Genomic DNA, 18,170 nt, shown 5'->3' with positions numbered 1-18,170 from the left:
TTCCGTCAAAAACTCCGTTAGTTTGCTGACGTGGCATATATACATATCACAAAACATCCCTGAGGTTAACACATCTATCACAAATGGTCCCTGCAAATTTTTTTAATTTTTTAATTTAAAATTCATAAAATTTTGTTTTTGTTTTTTATAATATTTAAAAATATATATTGTATTTTAAATACATATGATACTATATTTTTGAAGATGAGGGCTCCACATATATGCCACACCAACAAACTAATGAAGTTTTTTTAAAAAAATAATCTAAAATTCAAAAAATTTAAAAATGAAAAAACCATTTATATAAGGATTTTAACCTTGAGGACCATTTATAAACCCTAAACCCTTGATTTTTTTCATTTTTAAATTTTATGAATTTTAAATTAATTTTTAAAAACTCCATTAGTTTGTTGATGTGACATATATGTGGAGCCCACATCTAAAATAATATAGTGTCATGTGTATTTAAAATACAATGTATATTTTAAAATAATTTAAAATTCATAAGATTTAAAAAAGAAAACCAAAATTTTATGAATTTTAAATGAAAAAAATTAAAAAAATTTGCAAGGACCATTTGTGATAGATGTGTAAACCTCAGGGATGTTTTGTGATATATATATATATATGCCACATCAGCAAACTAACGGAGTTTTTGACGGAACCTAACGGCATGGACCATTTGTGATTACACATACTAACCTTGAGGACCACCAATGACACAAAAAAACATTAAGGATGCAATCTGATAGTTTCCTAAACCTTAGGGACCTTTTGTGATAATAAGCCATTTCTTTTTTATCAATTAGGGGGTTCAAACAACAATCACTTCCAACATCGGAAGATTAGATCAAAAGCTAGTTGGTATGTACACACGCTTTCTACTTCCCCACTATATATTCAAGATTAAAGGACTGCATCAAGATTAATAAGCTCTTATTAATATTGAAATCAATTAGGTTCTAGAGTGTACCCCACTTTAGTGTGCACGAAAGTATGACAAGATTCTAAAATCCTCTTTTCTCTTATTTATTCTCCTTATGTTTTTAACAAAAAATAGAAATAAAAATTAAAGCTAAAAACTAAAAATGAAATGATCACCAAACAAGTCCTAAGCTTTCCTTTGATAGATTTTGTTTTTCTCCTAGGCAACTTAACTAACTAGGCATATAAGTATAACAATATGGAGGAAAAAGAAAATTTATATACACAACTTTTGCTGCATAACAAAATTCTAGCAAAGAAAACAAACCAAAATCCTAGCTAGCTTCCAATCATGAAAAATGCTTACAAATTAACCTACCTCTTTCCCATATTAAGTTAAACATTTCTTTACCTCCCCATCAATGAAAAAAAAAAAACCAAAAAAGAAAGAGTAACAAGAATTAAAGATCAGTTTGAATTGTCTTCTATTGTGATTCTTGAGTTTTGAAAAAAATCTGCCTATCCACAGCTTCCAATATAGCATAGTCCGCATCTGAAAGCTCCTCTTCATTATCATCTTCAATAGTAAGATTCAAATCCAGTGAGACACATGGGATTTTCTCCTCCAAGTTATGATCATCCTCTTTCTCTTTGGTTACTTCATCTGATTTTCGGCTTCTTGCAGGAGAGCAGGCTGTGGAAACTGAGCTGAAACTTTCAGAACTGAAAATCACAATAGCATCCTTAAGAGGAACATGAGTTTCACCGTCTGCAAGTGTTATTCTTCCACTTTGAATTGCGTACTTGATACCCTTTTGAGAAGAATAATCAACTTGTTCAAGGTCTTCCACGAAGAACACTCGGTGAGGATTCTCATTCAAGGCTTCGCCAAATCTCTGGACATAACTGCAACCGAACTCGTTTCGTGCCCTCTTGTTTTTTGAATATTCTTCAGTGGAATCAACTCTTGGTGAAGAAAAGCTGCTGAGGCCGATTGATACAAAGTTGTTCTGAGAGCCAAAAACAAGTCTAGCCAGCTCCCTTGCAATCTTCTCTTTGCCTTTAGAGTCAAAGCCTAGAAAGAAGAGCCAACTTTCTTCTTTGTCCTCCTTGTGTTTGAGGTTACCTTTCCTTTGGCTCATTCCAGACCTGCACTTGAGGATCGTTGTGGCAATTTCAGGAATGATCTCTTTCTGCCATGGAACCTTGTCTTCTATTTCTTCACATAGAACTTTAACATTTTCAGCATTAAACTCCTTGAACCTTCCAAGGACGTCGTCCATGTCTTCCATTACCTCGCTTGACGAAGCCGAATTAGGACTAGAGTTAGGATTTGATAAGAGGTCTGGTTTAGTCTCATTTTGGTGTTCATAACAGTCATCATCATTATCTTCAAACCCCCAGAATTGGTATTCTTTTGGTGAGTCTTTGGGTTCATCATCCTTGAAATGTAGGTTGAGGTTGCAATCATGTGAAGAGAGTGGCTTGGAGGAAGTTAGAGATTTTGAAGAAGAATTGAAAGTTAGTTTATCTGGATAGTGGGGTGGTTTTTGGGGCGCTGGACTGCACAATAAGTTCCACTTGTTGCAGATATTGTTGACTTCAATACATTCCTGCTAAAAAACAAAAACAGAATAAACACAAAGGAATATTACTTAATTAATTAAATCTCAATTTGTGCTAGTGCAGACAATAACTTTATTCATTACTTTATATCACTTTATAATAAAGTGTCAGCCAAGATATAGGCCAACCTTATCATTGTTTCTGTTCTCTTCCCTGCACTTTTGGAGCCACAAGGGCAAGCTTGAGATGGTGGAAGTGGTGGAAACCTGATCAGACTGATCTTTTGGTGCCATGGTACTCATATCAGCTTGCAAATAACTGGATTTAAGAAAATACAGACAACCCCAAAAAAATATTAATCATGACATGCATCTTGAACCTAATAATAAGTTGAAGGAGAAAAGAGCACTGGCTAGCATTAATCAGCTTCTACTGGTATTAATGTAACAGAAAATTAAATTTAACTTCAAGTCTAGAAAATTAAATTACCTGTCAAAGTTTAGACTTAAGCTCAGGCTTCCAACTGGGACTGCTACAGGATGGAGATCCCAAATTTTCTCTAGAGAAGGCTGGCCTGTTTTGCATCTCATGTAAGTCTGGAAAGTTGCAATTCCCATAAGTGACAATCTTCCATCCTCCCCAATTCTGGACACCAATCTCTTAAGCTCCATGATTATTTGCTCCAAATTATGACTGTAACAGTTTCTTTTCTGCTCAGCATAATTGGACCAAAACTCAGAAACCCACATGAGATCTCCCAAGTACAAGACAACATTCCCTCTGCCTATGTAGCTTTTAATCAGGCTCCTGAGCTCTGCAAATTTCTCTTCAAGCTCTTCTCTGGAGATGTTCCTCAAAGAGTAAAGAGGAACACATATAAACTTCACATACCTCAAATCCCCTTGATCTTGAGCAGCATTAATTATATTTCCTCTCTCAAACTTATCCATCACTCCCCTAGCTACACCTTCAGCTGTAGCCAGACACTCTCCTACAACAACAATGTTTCTTATTTTCTTGTTCAACATTTCTCTCAATACACTCATTACATCTTCATGCCTAGTTTGATCAAAGTGTTTTTGTTCTCCGAGTGCAGGTGGAGACGACACATGATGGTGAGTACCAATGAGCTCTAGAGGTTGTTTAGCACTGCTATCCTTGGACTGGCTACTAGGACTTATTTGAGTAGAAGAAATGATGTCTAAAGAAACAGAAACAGCTTGTTCTACTCTGCTTTTGACTTGGGGACTAGAGAAACCAGCCTCTCTCATGACTCTACTAACACTTGGGTCATCTAAAATAGAGACTATGAGCTGTTCTAACTCTATCTTTAGGGCTAAAATAGGCTGCTGCTGGTTCTCAACAGAGCCACGGCGTTGGTGAGCCTGAGCACGCTTGAAGGCTGCGACCAAGGCATTGGAGAAACACGGGTTATTGGAGTAGTGAGGGCCACCTGTTCCTAGTATGGAGCTTGGGGTTGAAGCAGGGAGGCGGTTGAGGGCCACATTGAAACAAAGCTCAAGAGCCTTGCACTGGAGGGGATGAGAGTGACATTGCAAGCAGGCCCTTCTAAGAAGTCCTGTGGGAGAAGCAAGCATAGCACTTGCCACATGGAGAGGAGTCACTTGGGCATGACCCCGCCGTCTAGCAAGGCTAATCGATTGCTTTACCATGCTTGCAGCCTCTACTGTTAGAGCCTGCTGGACTATGCAAATTCCTGCTCTCATGATCTCTAGTTATTTATAAATGTTTGCTTTCTAGGTTAGTTTTCCCAGTAGGTACACAGGAAGATTGTATATATAAGGATCACTCTATTAGACTCCCAGAGGGTTTGGCTTAATGGGTTTCGTTTGGATAGATATATTTTTCTGGGGGGCTTATTGCTGGTTTAATTTGAAGTAGTTTACAAGCTCAGCTGGTTTATATTGTGTTTGTTGAGGAGAGTGGAGAAGAGTGTGTATGAGAAAGATTATTATGGGATATGTGGGTTTGTGCCTTTCTTGTAAGTGAGGGAAATTTTGGCTTTTGTATCTGAAAGTGGACTGCATGTGAAGCAACTTTTGCCTCTCTCAATCTCTTTTTCTCTCTTTTTCTCCATATAAAGAAGGGGGTTTTGGATAAATAAAAGCAAATGGTTCTGAATGTTGTGGGAAGTATATAAAACATACTTGAAAGCACAAAGAGCTTTAAACACAATGAATGGAATAATCACTTTTTCTTCTTTATACATCAGAGATGTGTTTTAGAAGAATAAACTAGAAACTAGCTAGATAATAGGATCGGAGGAAAAGAGGAAAAAAGAAAAGAGAAAAAGAAAAAGAAAAGAATGCGGAAAAAGAGAAAGGCAAAAGGCCAAGCTATGGTAGACCGCCAATTTCTAGGACCTGAGGAAAAGAAGAGAGGACTGTCTGTCTCTTTGAAGGGATTTGGAACTGTTTTGCTCACTTTTTTCTCTCTTCTCGAAGAAGAGGAATAATAATGCCTTTGATGATTGATTGAGTTGTATCTCCAGCTTGCATGAAATCCATGTAACAAAACACTCTCTCTCTCTCTCTCTCTCCATACTTTTATGATTAGTAGTAACCTTTTCTTTCATTTTTTAAAATGGCAACTGAAGCTTTTATTCATCAGTGCACCAGTACCTTTGTAATAGATTATTATAAATAAACCCAATTCTAGACATGTATTTATAAAAAAACCTAAATACTATTTAAACATAGAAACACACCCAAAATCAACCCTAATATCAATAATTGTATATTTTTTGGGTGTGTTTATAAATGGGTTTTGAGTGTATGTAATGATGGATTTTGGGTGTGTTTATAAAGTGTTTTGGGTGTTGGGTTTTTTTTTATAATTTCAGCCCCCATTTTGGATGTTTTAGTAAAACTTATGCAGAAGAGCCTCCCCTACACAAATAACGACTCCTCACTACAAGCTAAAGAAGGGAATGCCTCTCAACCCGAATACCCTTTATCAAAGGCCATGTTTGGTAGATCCAACTGGATTGGGCTATTTCAATTAAAATGAATAACAGTTCAATATATTGTGTCTTACAAGTCTCATTTAGATATGTGAAATTTATAAGGAGACTCTTAACTCCAACCTAGTTTAATCCAATCGGCCAAACTAGGCTCCTTGATTTCCTGATTTGTCTCTTAAGGTTGCGTGCAAAATGTTCCTAAACTTAGATGGGCGTTGGTTGCTTGGGTACGTGGAGCCCAAATCTGTTAAGAGGTGTAATGACATGCATCACTTCCTTGAACTTATTGGGCTTCAGCCTTTCGTTATTTCTGGCCCCAACAACAACATTGCTACTCCCATGCACTTAAAACTAGGGCTGTTTTCAGTATGGTTACTGTACCGAATTGACGGAACCGGCAACCGACCGAGAGGCTGCAATATGGAGAAAATGCGAACCACCACCGCACTGCCGTAAGCCGGTTATATTGGCTATTTCGTTTGTGGTTGTTTTGTTCGGCGACGGTCGGTTGCCAAACTAGAGAGAGAGAAGAAGAAGAAGATATAGGGAGAGAGGGGTGATAAGTCATTTATATATCATATAAATTTACTCTTTTCATTTAGATATTGTATGCAAAAGTTGATTGTTCTATAGAGCTCTTCACATATTCTAGCTTTTGTGTTTTCAGGTACTCTAAAATGCCAAAAATGGAGAAATTACTTTTTACTAGGAAATTTTGGATGAAACCACTTGGAGATGAAAGCTAAGAGGTCAAGAGATGTTGTATCAAAATTTGAGAGTTATTGGGCCAGCCAACCTTCAGAACAAAATATTAAAGTCAGGGCATGTACCATATGGGCAGATTGGAGCTGGTGGGCTTGAGAACGATTTTAGTCAAGTTTATGGGATTTTTCTTGGAAAATATTTGTCATAAAAATTGTAGCTGACGTCAATACCTTTTCAATGACGTCTTACACGTTCAATTTGGTGAAGATTAAGCCCACCAAAAGCCCAGAATCGGAATATCTGCTGTAAGCGGCAAAGAATTAGGAAAGCTGACTTGTACTTTCTTTTTTTGTCTTTTTTTATATTTCCTATTGGTTACAATTTGTTTGGCTGTTCATGCCTTACAAGTTAAGTTATTTGAGGTTTACTAGGACTAGGAAAATGTAAAGAGATCATATAAAAAGAAAAACCTAGGTCAGAAAAAAGGACTTGACGACCCGATCATCAAGAGGAAAATACGGTGCTAGGCGTGTGTGTGCGACGTTGTATTTCAGGGTTTCTTCTTTCACTCTTATGATATTATTTTTTGTGTTTTTAATTATGTTCATGTGTAACTAAACTTTAATCTAGGGCGGGGTTATAAGCCCTAGCATGATGATATAGTACTGTACGTTTATTTATCCATTAATGTGATTTTGTGTTTGAACTTTTAATTGCCGAGTGTTTTACTGGTTATGTGCTTTGATGCTTGATCACTATTATGGTATATGACTAAGTTATATGATGAAAAATTGAGTGAATGCCACACTGATTTTGAGTATGCTTCTTGCAATTAAAAGGTGTGATTACTTAGGGTAAATGCCATGCTATAAGAATTACATGATTAATTTGGTTACTCGTGCTCATCGTACTCTTCATGTTTATATCTAAGCCTAAATGCCATAGGGATGTTGTAGGAATTATTCTAGCCTAAATGCCATAGGGAGAATAAACATAAGGTAACCAATCTTCAATATGGAATTACCTCTTAATGGATGAATGAACATACACTACTACAAAATCGAAATAGACGACGGGAATCCACCATCATCTAGAAGGTTTTCAAACCGTCGTGAAATCGACCGCCATCTTTTGATATATAAAACAACGATGGCTAATAACTGACGTCGTTAAATCATTCAACGTCAAAAAATATTATAAACCGACGTCTAATTACTATATATATATTGTAAAATGAAACCTTCGACAACATTAGACGACGGTTTTATTAAAACTCAGACGTCTAAAGAGTGTTTCATGTCAAGATCAAAACAAAAACCGATGTACAGATAATTATCCACGTCCCTAATTGAAGGAATACGACTTGTATAACCTAGAAACCGATGTGGTTAACGTATACTACGTTAAATAAATAAACAACCCGGCGTCTAACTTCTAAAAGACGACGCATACACAAAATAACGGACGTTTAAAGCAGATTACATGTCAATAATCACACAGGAACAGACGTACATATAATTATTCACATCTCTAATTGAAGGAATACCTAGAAACCGTTGTGGTTAACTTATACTACGTTAAATAAATAAACAAACCGACGTTTAACTTGTAAAAAATGGCGTATATACAAAAGAACAACCGTTTAAATCAAATTACATGTCATTAATCACACAAGCACCAACGTAAAATGGTTTAACCACGACATACAGGTAAAAAAAACGTCGCTTATATGATTATCCACGTCGGACTGTAGAAAAAAACGCATTTTTAAAAATATTCCACGTCTATTTCTTACGAGAATCGTCATTTAAATTATACAAAGAAGTCCCTTGGACAGAGTTAGACGATGCTTTTTCTACAAAGCAGACGTCTGAATTCTTTAAAATGCACAATATTACTGAATACAGATGTAAAAAGTCCTATCCACGACTACTTTTTTTAAAGGCTGACGTTAAAAATAATATTGAAGGCATGGACATGAAAAGAAACGACGTGGATTATATTTTGAACGTCGGTTTTTTTAAAATAAAGGACGTGGTTAATTCTTCACTACGTCACGAGGATTCAAGTGTATGACGTTGTAATTCTCTACCACGGCGGTTTCTAATACATATTGATGTGGTTGGGGTTTTAAAAGTCGATTGTGTTACCCTCCTTGACGTATGTATTCTCTGAGACGTAAGATATTTTTGAATAACTGACGTGCAGAAAATCTGTCACAGCAGTTAATGGAACAGAGATGCCTTTATTTCTTCTTTAGACGACGGTAGATTTTAATTGTTGAAGTAGTGTTTTACAAATTCATCGGTTGGAGTACTGCAACATCGTGTTATAGTGAAATATACGTCGTGTGTTGTGTTGTAGGCCGTCGTTGATGTTTATTACACCCGCTTGTAATTTAATTTTAATAAACCGGCGTGTTTTCATTTTCAGATGGCATTTTTTTTCTTTCTACTTTTCATTTCTTCTTGTAATTCCTCAAACTAAAATATCAGCCAAGATACAGGGTCCATTCGTTGTACGATCAAGAAAAATGATTTTTCCTAGATAAGTTATGAAGTGGTCATTTGCACTTTCCCAAAAAAAAAAATCATCTTGCATTTTGGGACGATGACTTTTTTGGAGTGTGAACAAAAGGTATTTTCGGAAAGTTCTAGGTAATGAGAATTGGTATTTGGTACCAGTCAATCAGTAAAGCGTAGTGAAAATTATTCATATATTTACATGCAAATATATTTATGTTTTTCTAAGAATTTGTTTATAATTTAGGAAGGCTCATGCAATGTGGATTGGAAATTTTGCAGGGGAAAGTTCCATTTATATCCGCGGATGGTATTCATCAACTGCATATTTTTATCTTCGTACATGTCCTTTATTGCATCCTCACCATGGCTTTAGGAAGAGCTAAGGTATTTTCCGATAAATTACTTACTTACAAGTTAATTAATCTCTTTAAATAATTAATTAATAATTAATTAACGATAATGACTATTTGGTGAGTGCAGATGAGAAGCTGGAAGCGGTGGGAAAAGGGAACAAGAACGGCTGAATATCAATTCTCGCATGGTTAGTGTTGCAAATTAATAAAATATTTTGACAAGAAAAATAATTAACATAAAATCTTGGATTATTTAAGTCATGTAGTTGTCTAATTGTGATTTTAAATTACAGTTAGAAAATGAAATTAATTCTTAAACAACATACAGAGTCAATGAGCCTTGCAAATTGACTGTACTGTTGCGTGTATGGCAGACCCAGAGAGGTTCAGGTTTGTAAGGGACACATCTTTTGGGAGGAGGCATTTAAGCTACTGGACCCAGACACCTTTCCTCATGTGGATAGTAAGAACCCTCTATCCTCCTCCTCCTCCTTTTATCTTTTTTATTTTTATTTTATGAGCATGATTCAGAATAAAACATAACAACATAACATGTCAAATTATTTAGTAAAACACATTATGAACAAATTTGTATGTACTTAGGAAAGCTTTAAACCTTAAAATGTGCAGTTTAATCGGGGGACTATTGCTCCCCATACATGACAGGACCCGTCCCGAACTCTTCGGAATCCAGGACGAATCCTGTGATAATTCTGACATCATACTGATGCCGGGCCCACTTACTAAAAATAAAACGAGACTTTCTGCCGAAATTTTGGCAGAGTCTTCCTTGAAAAATGGACATTCCCAAAATTTTCCACTTGTTAAAAACACAGTTTAAGATTCCTAAACTTCAGCATGCACAAAGTATGTTACACATGACAAATAAACAGGCCTCCGTCCTCATAACCAAACATTTTCTAAAACGTTCTTGCTTTTAAACTCCTTTCCAATTATATCCATATAAAATCAAATAATAGAAAAATGCATTTAATTTTATATTGTAATTCTAAATTGTTAATGGAGACAAAATGGTCATGAAAAGTGTACATTTAATGCTAGTCCGTTTTTCCAAACTTTCCCATGGGAAGGAAAAATGAAACCCAAATAGAGAGGAGGGTTACATTTTCCTCACTATTTTCCCATGTGCCAGGCAACTATTTCCCATGCGTGAACTTACCAAACATAGGAAAGCAATTGATTTCTCATCCCAAAGCCTCATTTCCCGTGATAAAGGCATCCAATTTATACTTTTATTTTGTTTTTCTAATGACTGTCATTATTTTATTTATTTAACCTCCTTTTTAAATTGTATTAATGCTAAAGTTTAACGGCATCAAGCCCGTTTGGAAGAGCAAGACCAAATTGGAAAGTATTCTAGCTTATGAACCTTTTTGAGTTGACGGTATTTGTCCTTTTGTATCATTATTTATGGGGATTAGATATTGCTTGCACATCAAAGTTGTGGACAGTTCAATTTTTCTGTATCCAAAATTGATGTATCTACCAGCCTATTATTTTGAGACATCTCCTCTCACGTAACTGAACTAAAAACTCCGTTGACTCAAAATTAAAGAAAAAAACAAAAGCAACTCCAGAGAGATAGTATATTGAGATTTACATCATTTCATTTCCATCATCAAAATCGTTTATAGCCTACTAATTAAATTAAATTAAATTAAAACATTGTAATCTCCTCTTCCTCTCCAATCTCATTCTGACCTTGAAAAGAACATGACAATGGAGAAGAAAAAGAAGAAACAGCAGACGAGAAAGAAGTGGAATAATTATGAACTGTACAAGAGCTAGAATTATTAGCATTATTAGAATCAGCCGCTGCCAGAGCAACAAGAAGATCCAAAAACGCTCCAACTATAAACCCATGATTCTTCTTCTTGTTCACCCTCAAATACCATCCCAAAAGCTCCTCCAGGCACTCCCAGTCTTTTAGCCCATGAGACTCCACCATCTCCTCCATTGATCTCCGAAAGTCCTTGTAAGGATCCTCTGACTCCATGGCCAGCACCACGCTCTCCTTAAACGGGTTGATCTCCCCGGCTTTCGCCTTTTCGAGGATGGAGTTGGTGTCCTCGGGCTCGAAAAACAGCCTCTCGGATCTTGCTCCCCGGACCACCATTTCCAAGGACTTTCCGTCAAAGTAGTCCTCGGACTCTGTCGTGAAACTTGTTGACTCCGATGATGAGTTGGTAAACCAGGACTCCGGAGTTTCGACTCCTCCGTTGTCGAAGAAGACGGAGTTTACGGTTTTGAACATGTTGTCCCCTGCTCGGAAGGAGAGGGTTTTGGGGTGCTTGCAAGAAGACCATTGCCATGGAAGCGTTGCCAACATTGTTGTTGTTGTTGTTGTTGGTGTTTCCTTGTTCTTGAAGAGGGAAGGCAGCTTCATCATTTTCTTGCCCATTGTATTGGATCCAAAGAGAGATCTGATGAGCTTATAAAATTGGGTTTTGACTTGGGATGTTTGTGAATGTCTGTTTGCTTTTGTGTGCTGGTAGGTATTTAATGTGATAGAGGTGGTTACAGGAGGAGTGATATTAATTTAAAGGAAGATGGAAAGGAAATGGGTTTTTGCTCGTGCTGGTAGGGCCTTTTCATGAGCGTATTTAATAGAATTGAATAGTGTTGAATGCTCTGTTCCCAATACAAGAAACTATTGTATGGTATTGAAACGTTTCCGTATTATAACATGAATAGACGATACGATTTATATTTCCCACTTTTACAGTATAATATCAACAAATATCGACTTATATCATAATACATGCACAAGTTATACCACGTGACGTTACTTCAGTACCACACTTTAATTAAAACAATTAAATAGAACAAACACTTTTTTCAAAATCAATTTCTTTCATAATTTCAAACTTCATTTCATGTGTTTAATTGATTAAAGAAACTGCTAGTTTTAAGGTGAAAAAAAAGTGGTCTTGTTGATTTTTTTCACCCATGCTTTGCTTTTTCTGAGAATTAATTGCTTTGGCTGGTTGTTTACATATTCACGCATTGGTCCTGCTCTGGCCATTACAAAATTAACGTGTCAAAGAAGATATCAAACATAAACAAGCAAAATTCCTATGACCTATTTAAGAGGCAACGGTTGAATCACGCACACTTGTCCTTGCCCATATATGCCTTTATGAAGAGCAGCAGAGCAGAGCAGAGGAGTCTGGAGATTGGGACCTTCGAAATAGACTTCTCATTTATGAGGAAGCACTACCTTTCTTTTTCTAATCTGTTTCTTCTTTTCCCTCCAAGCTCTTTCTCACGTTAGTGATTGGTAGATGTTTATGAGTTACTTGCTTCATCAATTACAGCGTAAAATATATATATCGTTCTCGCCATCCATGTGAGCCGAACTTGAGACCTATTTAAAATAAGTAAAGACAAATACCATTAGACTGAAAGTTAGTTGGTATGCACGAGTCGGTAACCGGATTAGACTTCCTTGGCTATACATTATAACATGCGTAATTAGATATTCTTTATTAATGTAACATTATAAATAGTTACAGGTCAAACACATCCTTTGGAACCTTCCCTTTGTACATACTCTACAAGTATATCGTTGGTAAGAGATGCTTATATGTCCTGTGTTATTCGAATACATATTGGAAATTGTCCATGTGCGTGGAGCCCTAGAGGAGCTGGTTTTGTTGTTTTATGTACAACAATTTGTTGTGTTACGTTGGCTGAGAGCGGCATGGGGTCTGAGCACAGTGCCTATTAGAAACTTACCCTGCAATAAATTTTTTCTTAATTATCAACCATACCCTTAATTTTATCTATTGATACGAGCGATATTTGAGAATGGGGGAAATCAAACTTAGGATCTCGGGTCCTTCGATAAATACCCTTAATCACTTGAGTTATAAGCTGGTTGCACTTCTTAGTTATAACTTATATATGATTTTTGCAATTGAACCAGTTCATAAAAAATGAAAAATAAAACATTTTGGGGATAAATAAATTTTAATTGATAACTTTAATTTTAATTTTAGAATTATTTAAACGATAATTTGTCATTATGAATCTGCAAAAATATATAAAATTTAAAAAAAAATCAGAAAATAAATCCAGATGCAACTCATCCACGTGGTACATCATTTAAAATTTATAACAAAACTATAAAAATATTGAAAAAATTCTGAGTCGTTATTAAACACTAAAAACTCCTTATCCAAATTCAGTTTGCCTGAAAATGTGCATGAATATACTCACGCTCATCCAAATAAAATTGATTCCATTGTCGGAATAATTAGAACATACTGTCTTCCAAATTATGGGGTTTTGAAGAGGAGAATAGTTGTACATGAACTGTTTTGTTTCCTAACCCCCAGACTCATTATTGGCTCTCAATGAATTGATAACTAATGCACATGCATCGTTGACTTTCTATCGTTGACCCCTTAATTAACCATATATAAGCAATTATTTTCTGTTCAGAAATTCATTTTGTAAGTTATAGATCATGCTAGTAATGCTACATAGGCAAATACCAGTGGCTCCTACCAGGAGATTTGATTCCAAGGACCGATGAATCCTACGGTACCTCCAAACTATTGAAGTGGCGCATAGGTTTGAGGTGCCACCTAATAAAAAAAACTTACCTATAACAAGGATAGCACTGTTTTACTATTTCCGGCCAATAACATAATGACACGTGAAAAAGTTATCCTACGTGTCATTGCGTTATTGACCGGAGATAGCATAAAGTGTTATCCCCATTACATGAGAGTTTCTCTCCTCTATTAACTAATGCTTGTAATCCGGTTCAGCTTCTAATATCCCCCTATATTTCTATTGGTGATTAACAAAGTCTCTCTCGTACCATCGAAGTTCCTGAAGAAAAAAAAAATCACAAAAATATTTTTCTACGTACAAACTTGTCAATGGAATCAAGCGCTTATATACACAGGGGCAGGGCAGAAATTGAAGATTCCGAATTTCCAATTTGAAATCAATGCAATTTTCAAAAGGATACGGCCAGAGAGTGAATCCAATATCTTCATTTATTATTTTATAGATTTGTACGGACGTGAAGGATTGACAAACTAAACACTAGAACAAAAGTATGTGTTTCGCTATGGAAATGCTACAGCAACAACCCAGTTGTGATGGATGGGGTTCTCTAATTTGGCATTATAGAAAGACCAAACACTACGAGTCTACGACCCTTTGCTTATAATGAGAAATCTTGAAGATCAGCAGCTATTTTTGGGGGGAACTGCAAGTCACATGAAGGTTGTTATGCGGCCAAGGGGGCTTAGTGTAAAAGTTCCGAAATTTTTCTACAAAGAAAATAATGCTAAAAAGATAGAAAAATAGTACTTCCATTCATAATTCATAACAAAACCAATAATACAAGTTACAATTGTCCACGACGAGTCTGCCTGAAGATTACCTAATATCTCATCTACTTCAATTGGTCTTGCATTTGAACTACCCGGATTAGACGGAGAAGGACTATCCGTAGATAATTTTCTTTTATAGAATCATTCCATAAATCTACAAATCAATTAATTCAATCAATCATTAATTTTTATCCAAATTATCATATGAATATGAAAATGTCAATAACCCACTCTCAATATTCAATATACCACCTAAACCCATATCAATCAATATTCAATATACCAAATTATCATATCAAATATCAATCAATATTCAATATACGCAATCAAGCATAAACTCAATCAATCTATTATCCATCAATATTACCCCCAAAAACACATATCAATCAATATTCAATATATACCAAATTATCATATCAAATATCAATCAATATTCAATATACTCAATCAAGCATAAACTCAATCAATCCATTATCCATCAATATTACCCCCTAAACCCATATCAATCAATATTCAATATATACCAAATTATCATATCAAATATCATTCAATATTCAATATACTCAATCAATTCATATTATCAATCAAGCATAAACTCAATCAATCTACATTATCCATCAATATGATTCATATCCATAAATTTCATTACATTAAAAAAAAAAATACCAATGTCAACAATATATATTATCACTATAAATTTATTAATATAAATTTTGCCCTGCTTACTTGTAGTTGAAAAAAAGGGCGGCGGACGGCGGCACAAGGTGGTGGTGATCGGCATTGGGCCACCGGCGAAGAGTTGATGGAGGTTGTCGGAGGTTGGGAGGGTGGGAAGAGCTATGAAATTGGGACTGAAGGGTTTGGAGGTGATGTGCAGAGTCGGGTGGGTAAGTGATGCTGTGTTTTTTTATTTTTTTGTTTTTTTGTTTTTTTGTTTTTTTAAAACTTGGCCCAAAACGACGTCGTTTTGAGGCCAGGTCAATTAAAAAAAAATTGACTGAGCCTTGGACCAAACGATGTCGTTTGGCAAGGCACGTTTTAAAAAAAATGAGACGTGCAGCACAGCTGCGCAGCAGAGGAAGCAATGGCCTAGGACTTTCGTCGAGCACTTGGTGTGCATACAAGGGGTCATCTAGCAGCTGTCCAAGGGAGCGTTCATGGAGTCCCTTGCCAACTTTCCAACCTTCCAAAGGGTTGTCCAACCCCTCTTGTCCCAACGTGTGTCCGCCCCTGCCAATGTCTATATATATATATAAGTTTATTTGAGGGACATCTTTGTAGGGCCTAATCCGGATTGTATTTCATTAATCCAAACCGTCTATTTTGTAGATATTTATTCATAGATCATCTGTATAAAAAATTTCGTAGAGTACCCTAAAGGGCGTCCCTCAATTTGAGGGACACCATTTAGGGTCCCTTATGAAAAAAAATTCAACAATCCAAACCATCTATTTTTCACATCTTCATTCAAAGATTATCCTTGAAAAAAATCATGCAAATTGAAAATCATTAAGGCATCTAATTGAGACCAACAAAATCAATGAATACGGTGCTTCAAGAAAGTACTTGAATTTTAATAATTTAATTGAGTGGTCAAATCATATTGAATTCAAGTGATTTGTTGTAGAGATGATTTTAAATAAATATCTACAAAATAGAGGGTTTGGATTAGTGAAATACAATGCGGAGTGGGCCCTAAAAGGATGTCCCTCAAATAAACTTATTTGAGAAATCTCTCAATAAAAGCTCTAAATCTATATATATATATATATATATATATATATATATATATATATATATATATATGTAGTTCCCTTCTATTGAGGGACATCTTTTAGGGTCCCCTACGATTTTTTTTTTTCAACGATCCAAACCATCTATTTTTGAAGTCTACATTCATAGATCATTCTTGCAAAAAATTAGACAAATCGGAAACCGTTTCGACATCTAATTGTGTCCTACAAAATCAATAAACACGATGCTTCAAGAAAGTATTAAAATTTCAATAATTCAATTGAGTGGTCAAATGTTATCGGATTCAAGTGATTTTTTGTAGAGATGATCTTTGAATGAATATCTACAAAATAGAAGGTTTGGATTAGTGAAATACAATATGGAGTGGGCCCTACAAAGGTGTCCCTCAAATAAGCTTATTTGAGAGATCCCTCAATAAAACTATAAGTCAGCCTACATATCTCATCCTTTTTTATTTGAAACCGCAAGTGGTGTTTAACATCGTGTTTGGCTTTGTAACTCGACGTTAATGGCAGAAGCTGATGTGTTTCAGTTGGCAAATCGTTTTATTGGAATAGTAACACCACTCAGCACAGGCACAGCTAGCTGGTGCTACGGTATCTATTACCCAATAATTTCTCGTTGAAGACAATGCTAATGTTAATTATTAAAAATGATGGCAGATATAGTCTTTACACATGATGAGTATGCAAACAAAATCACATCACAATAAAAAGGGAAAAACTTCATATATATATATTGAACACTTGATAAGCTAAAAAAGGGAAAAAGAAAAGAACATAGCATAATTACTTTTAGGACTCGTTTGGTACACATGATTGGCTTGAACTAGTTTGGACTAAATTTAGTACCATATTTGTTTGATCTAATCCTAGTCTTAGATGGGATTGCTAATACTGGACCCACCAAAAACACCTCCTTAGGAGGGGACTACTAATCCCATGTGGAAAGGGAGGATTAGCTAGTCCCAACGCTCACCAATATATAAAATGCATATATTATATTGTAAAATTAATAACATATATTATTATTATTAAACTTACTGACACATATACTATAATGTACATATATACATGTATATACACATAAATATATCATATATGTATATATGTATATATATACATACACATATATACATATATAATATATATAATAAACATATACATATATACATGTATATTATTATTATAATATACCCATATACACATATACATATTAATATTATAATAATAGCATATGTGTATATATGTAATATATATTATATATTATATATTATAATACATATATATATACGTATATATACATATATGTGTATATATATTATACCCATGTATGTATTATAGTATACATATACACACATATATACACATATACATTATATATGTATTATATATATTGTAATATACATATATACATGTATATACATGTATATATATATATATTATAAAATACATATTGTAATATACATATATACATGTATATATATATTATAAAATACATATATATATGTATGTATTATACCCATGTATATTATTATTATAATTGTTTGTACCATATCTGACCCTCCACTCGTACAACGACACGTGGATCTCATAAACTCGCCCAAGCACCCAAGGCCTCGGACAATCGGCATAGGCTACTGATGATATTGTCTCAAAGCAGCAAAAGATCATTACAGGGCCCAACACAGCCTACAATCGGTATCCCCTACCGATTCTGCAGAATCAACCTCGAAGCACCCGCCTGAAATATCTAAGGACTCGTGTCAACCTCATAGGGCCCTCCCACGAGTCCCACATCGAAAATGAGCGCTAAGAGCATACTAAATGCCCTCTATAAGTATGCCCCTCCCACTACAATACAGTGGTAAGACTTTTCAGCTTGACTTTTATACTTCTATATGGTCAACAGCAAGAGCTCTTAAAAACAATCTTACTTGAGCATCGGAGGGTCTTAGGCTGGTTCCACACCGGTTCCATAGACC

At 35.2% G+C, this 18,170-nt stretch overlaps 2 protein-coding genes across 3 annotated transcripts; both read right to left on the bottom strand.

Moving 5' to 3' along the window:
* Positions 1-1,186: 1,186 nt before the first annotated feature.
* On the bottom strand, positions 1,187-4,507 carry LOC110744768 (protein SMAX1-LIKE 3-like). 2 transcript variants are annotated; one of them, XM_021944776.2, is made up of 3 exons: positions 2,980-4,507; positions 2,679-2,808; positions 1,187-2,540 (listed from the first exon to the last, which is right to left on the bottom strand). In XM_021944776.2, the coding sequence occupies exons 1-3, from the start codon at positions 4,215-4,217 to the stop codon at positions 1,410-1,412; spliced, it is 2,499 nt and encodes an 832-aa protein (XP_021800468.1). In that variant the 5' UTR covers positions 4,218-4,507; the 3' UTR covers positions 1,187-1,409. The 2 variants fall into 2 exon arrangements, with proteins under 2 accessions (XP_021800468.1, XP_021800469.1); XM_021944777.2 differs by having other exon boundaries at positions 1,187-2,537; positions 2,980-4,506.
* Positions 4,508-10,626: 6,119 nt separating this feature from the next.
* On the bottom strand, positions 10,627-11,658 carry OFP13 (ovate family protein 13). Its single transcript, XM_021944788.2, has one exon. The coding sequence runs from the start codon at positions 11,476-11,478 to the stop codon at positions 10,735-10,737; it is 744 nt and encodes a 247-aa protein (XP_021800480.1). The 5' UTR covers positions 11,479-11,658; the 3' UTR covers positions 10,627-10,734.
* Positions 11,659-18,170: the final 6,512 nt, after the last annotated feature.

The sequence above is a fragment of the Prunus avium genome, chromosome 2, assembly GCF_965620075.1.
Source record: "Prunus avium chromosome 2, drPruAviu1.hap1.1, whole genome shotgun sequence".
Lineage (NCBI taxonomy): Eukaryota > Viridiplantae > Streptophyta > Magnoliopsida > Rosales > Rosaceae > Prunus > Prunus avium.
Note: the sequence above shows the minus strand (reverse complement) of the source record. Positions and strands in the feature narration are given on the sequence as shown.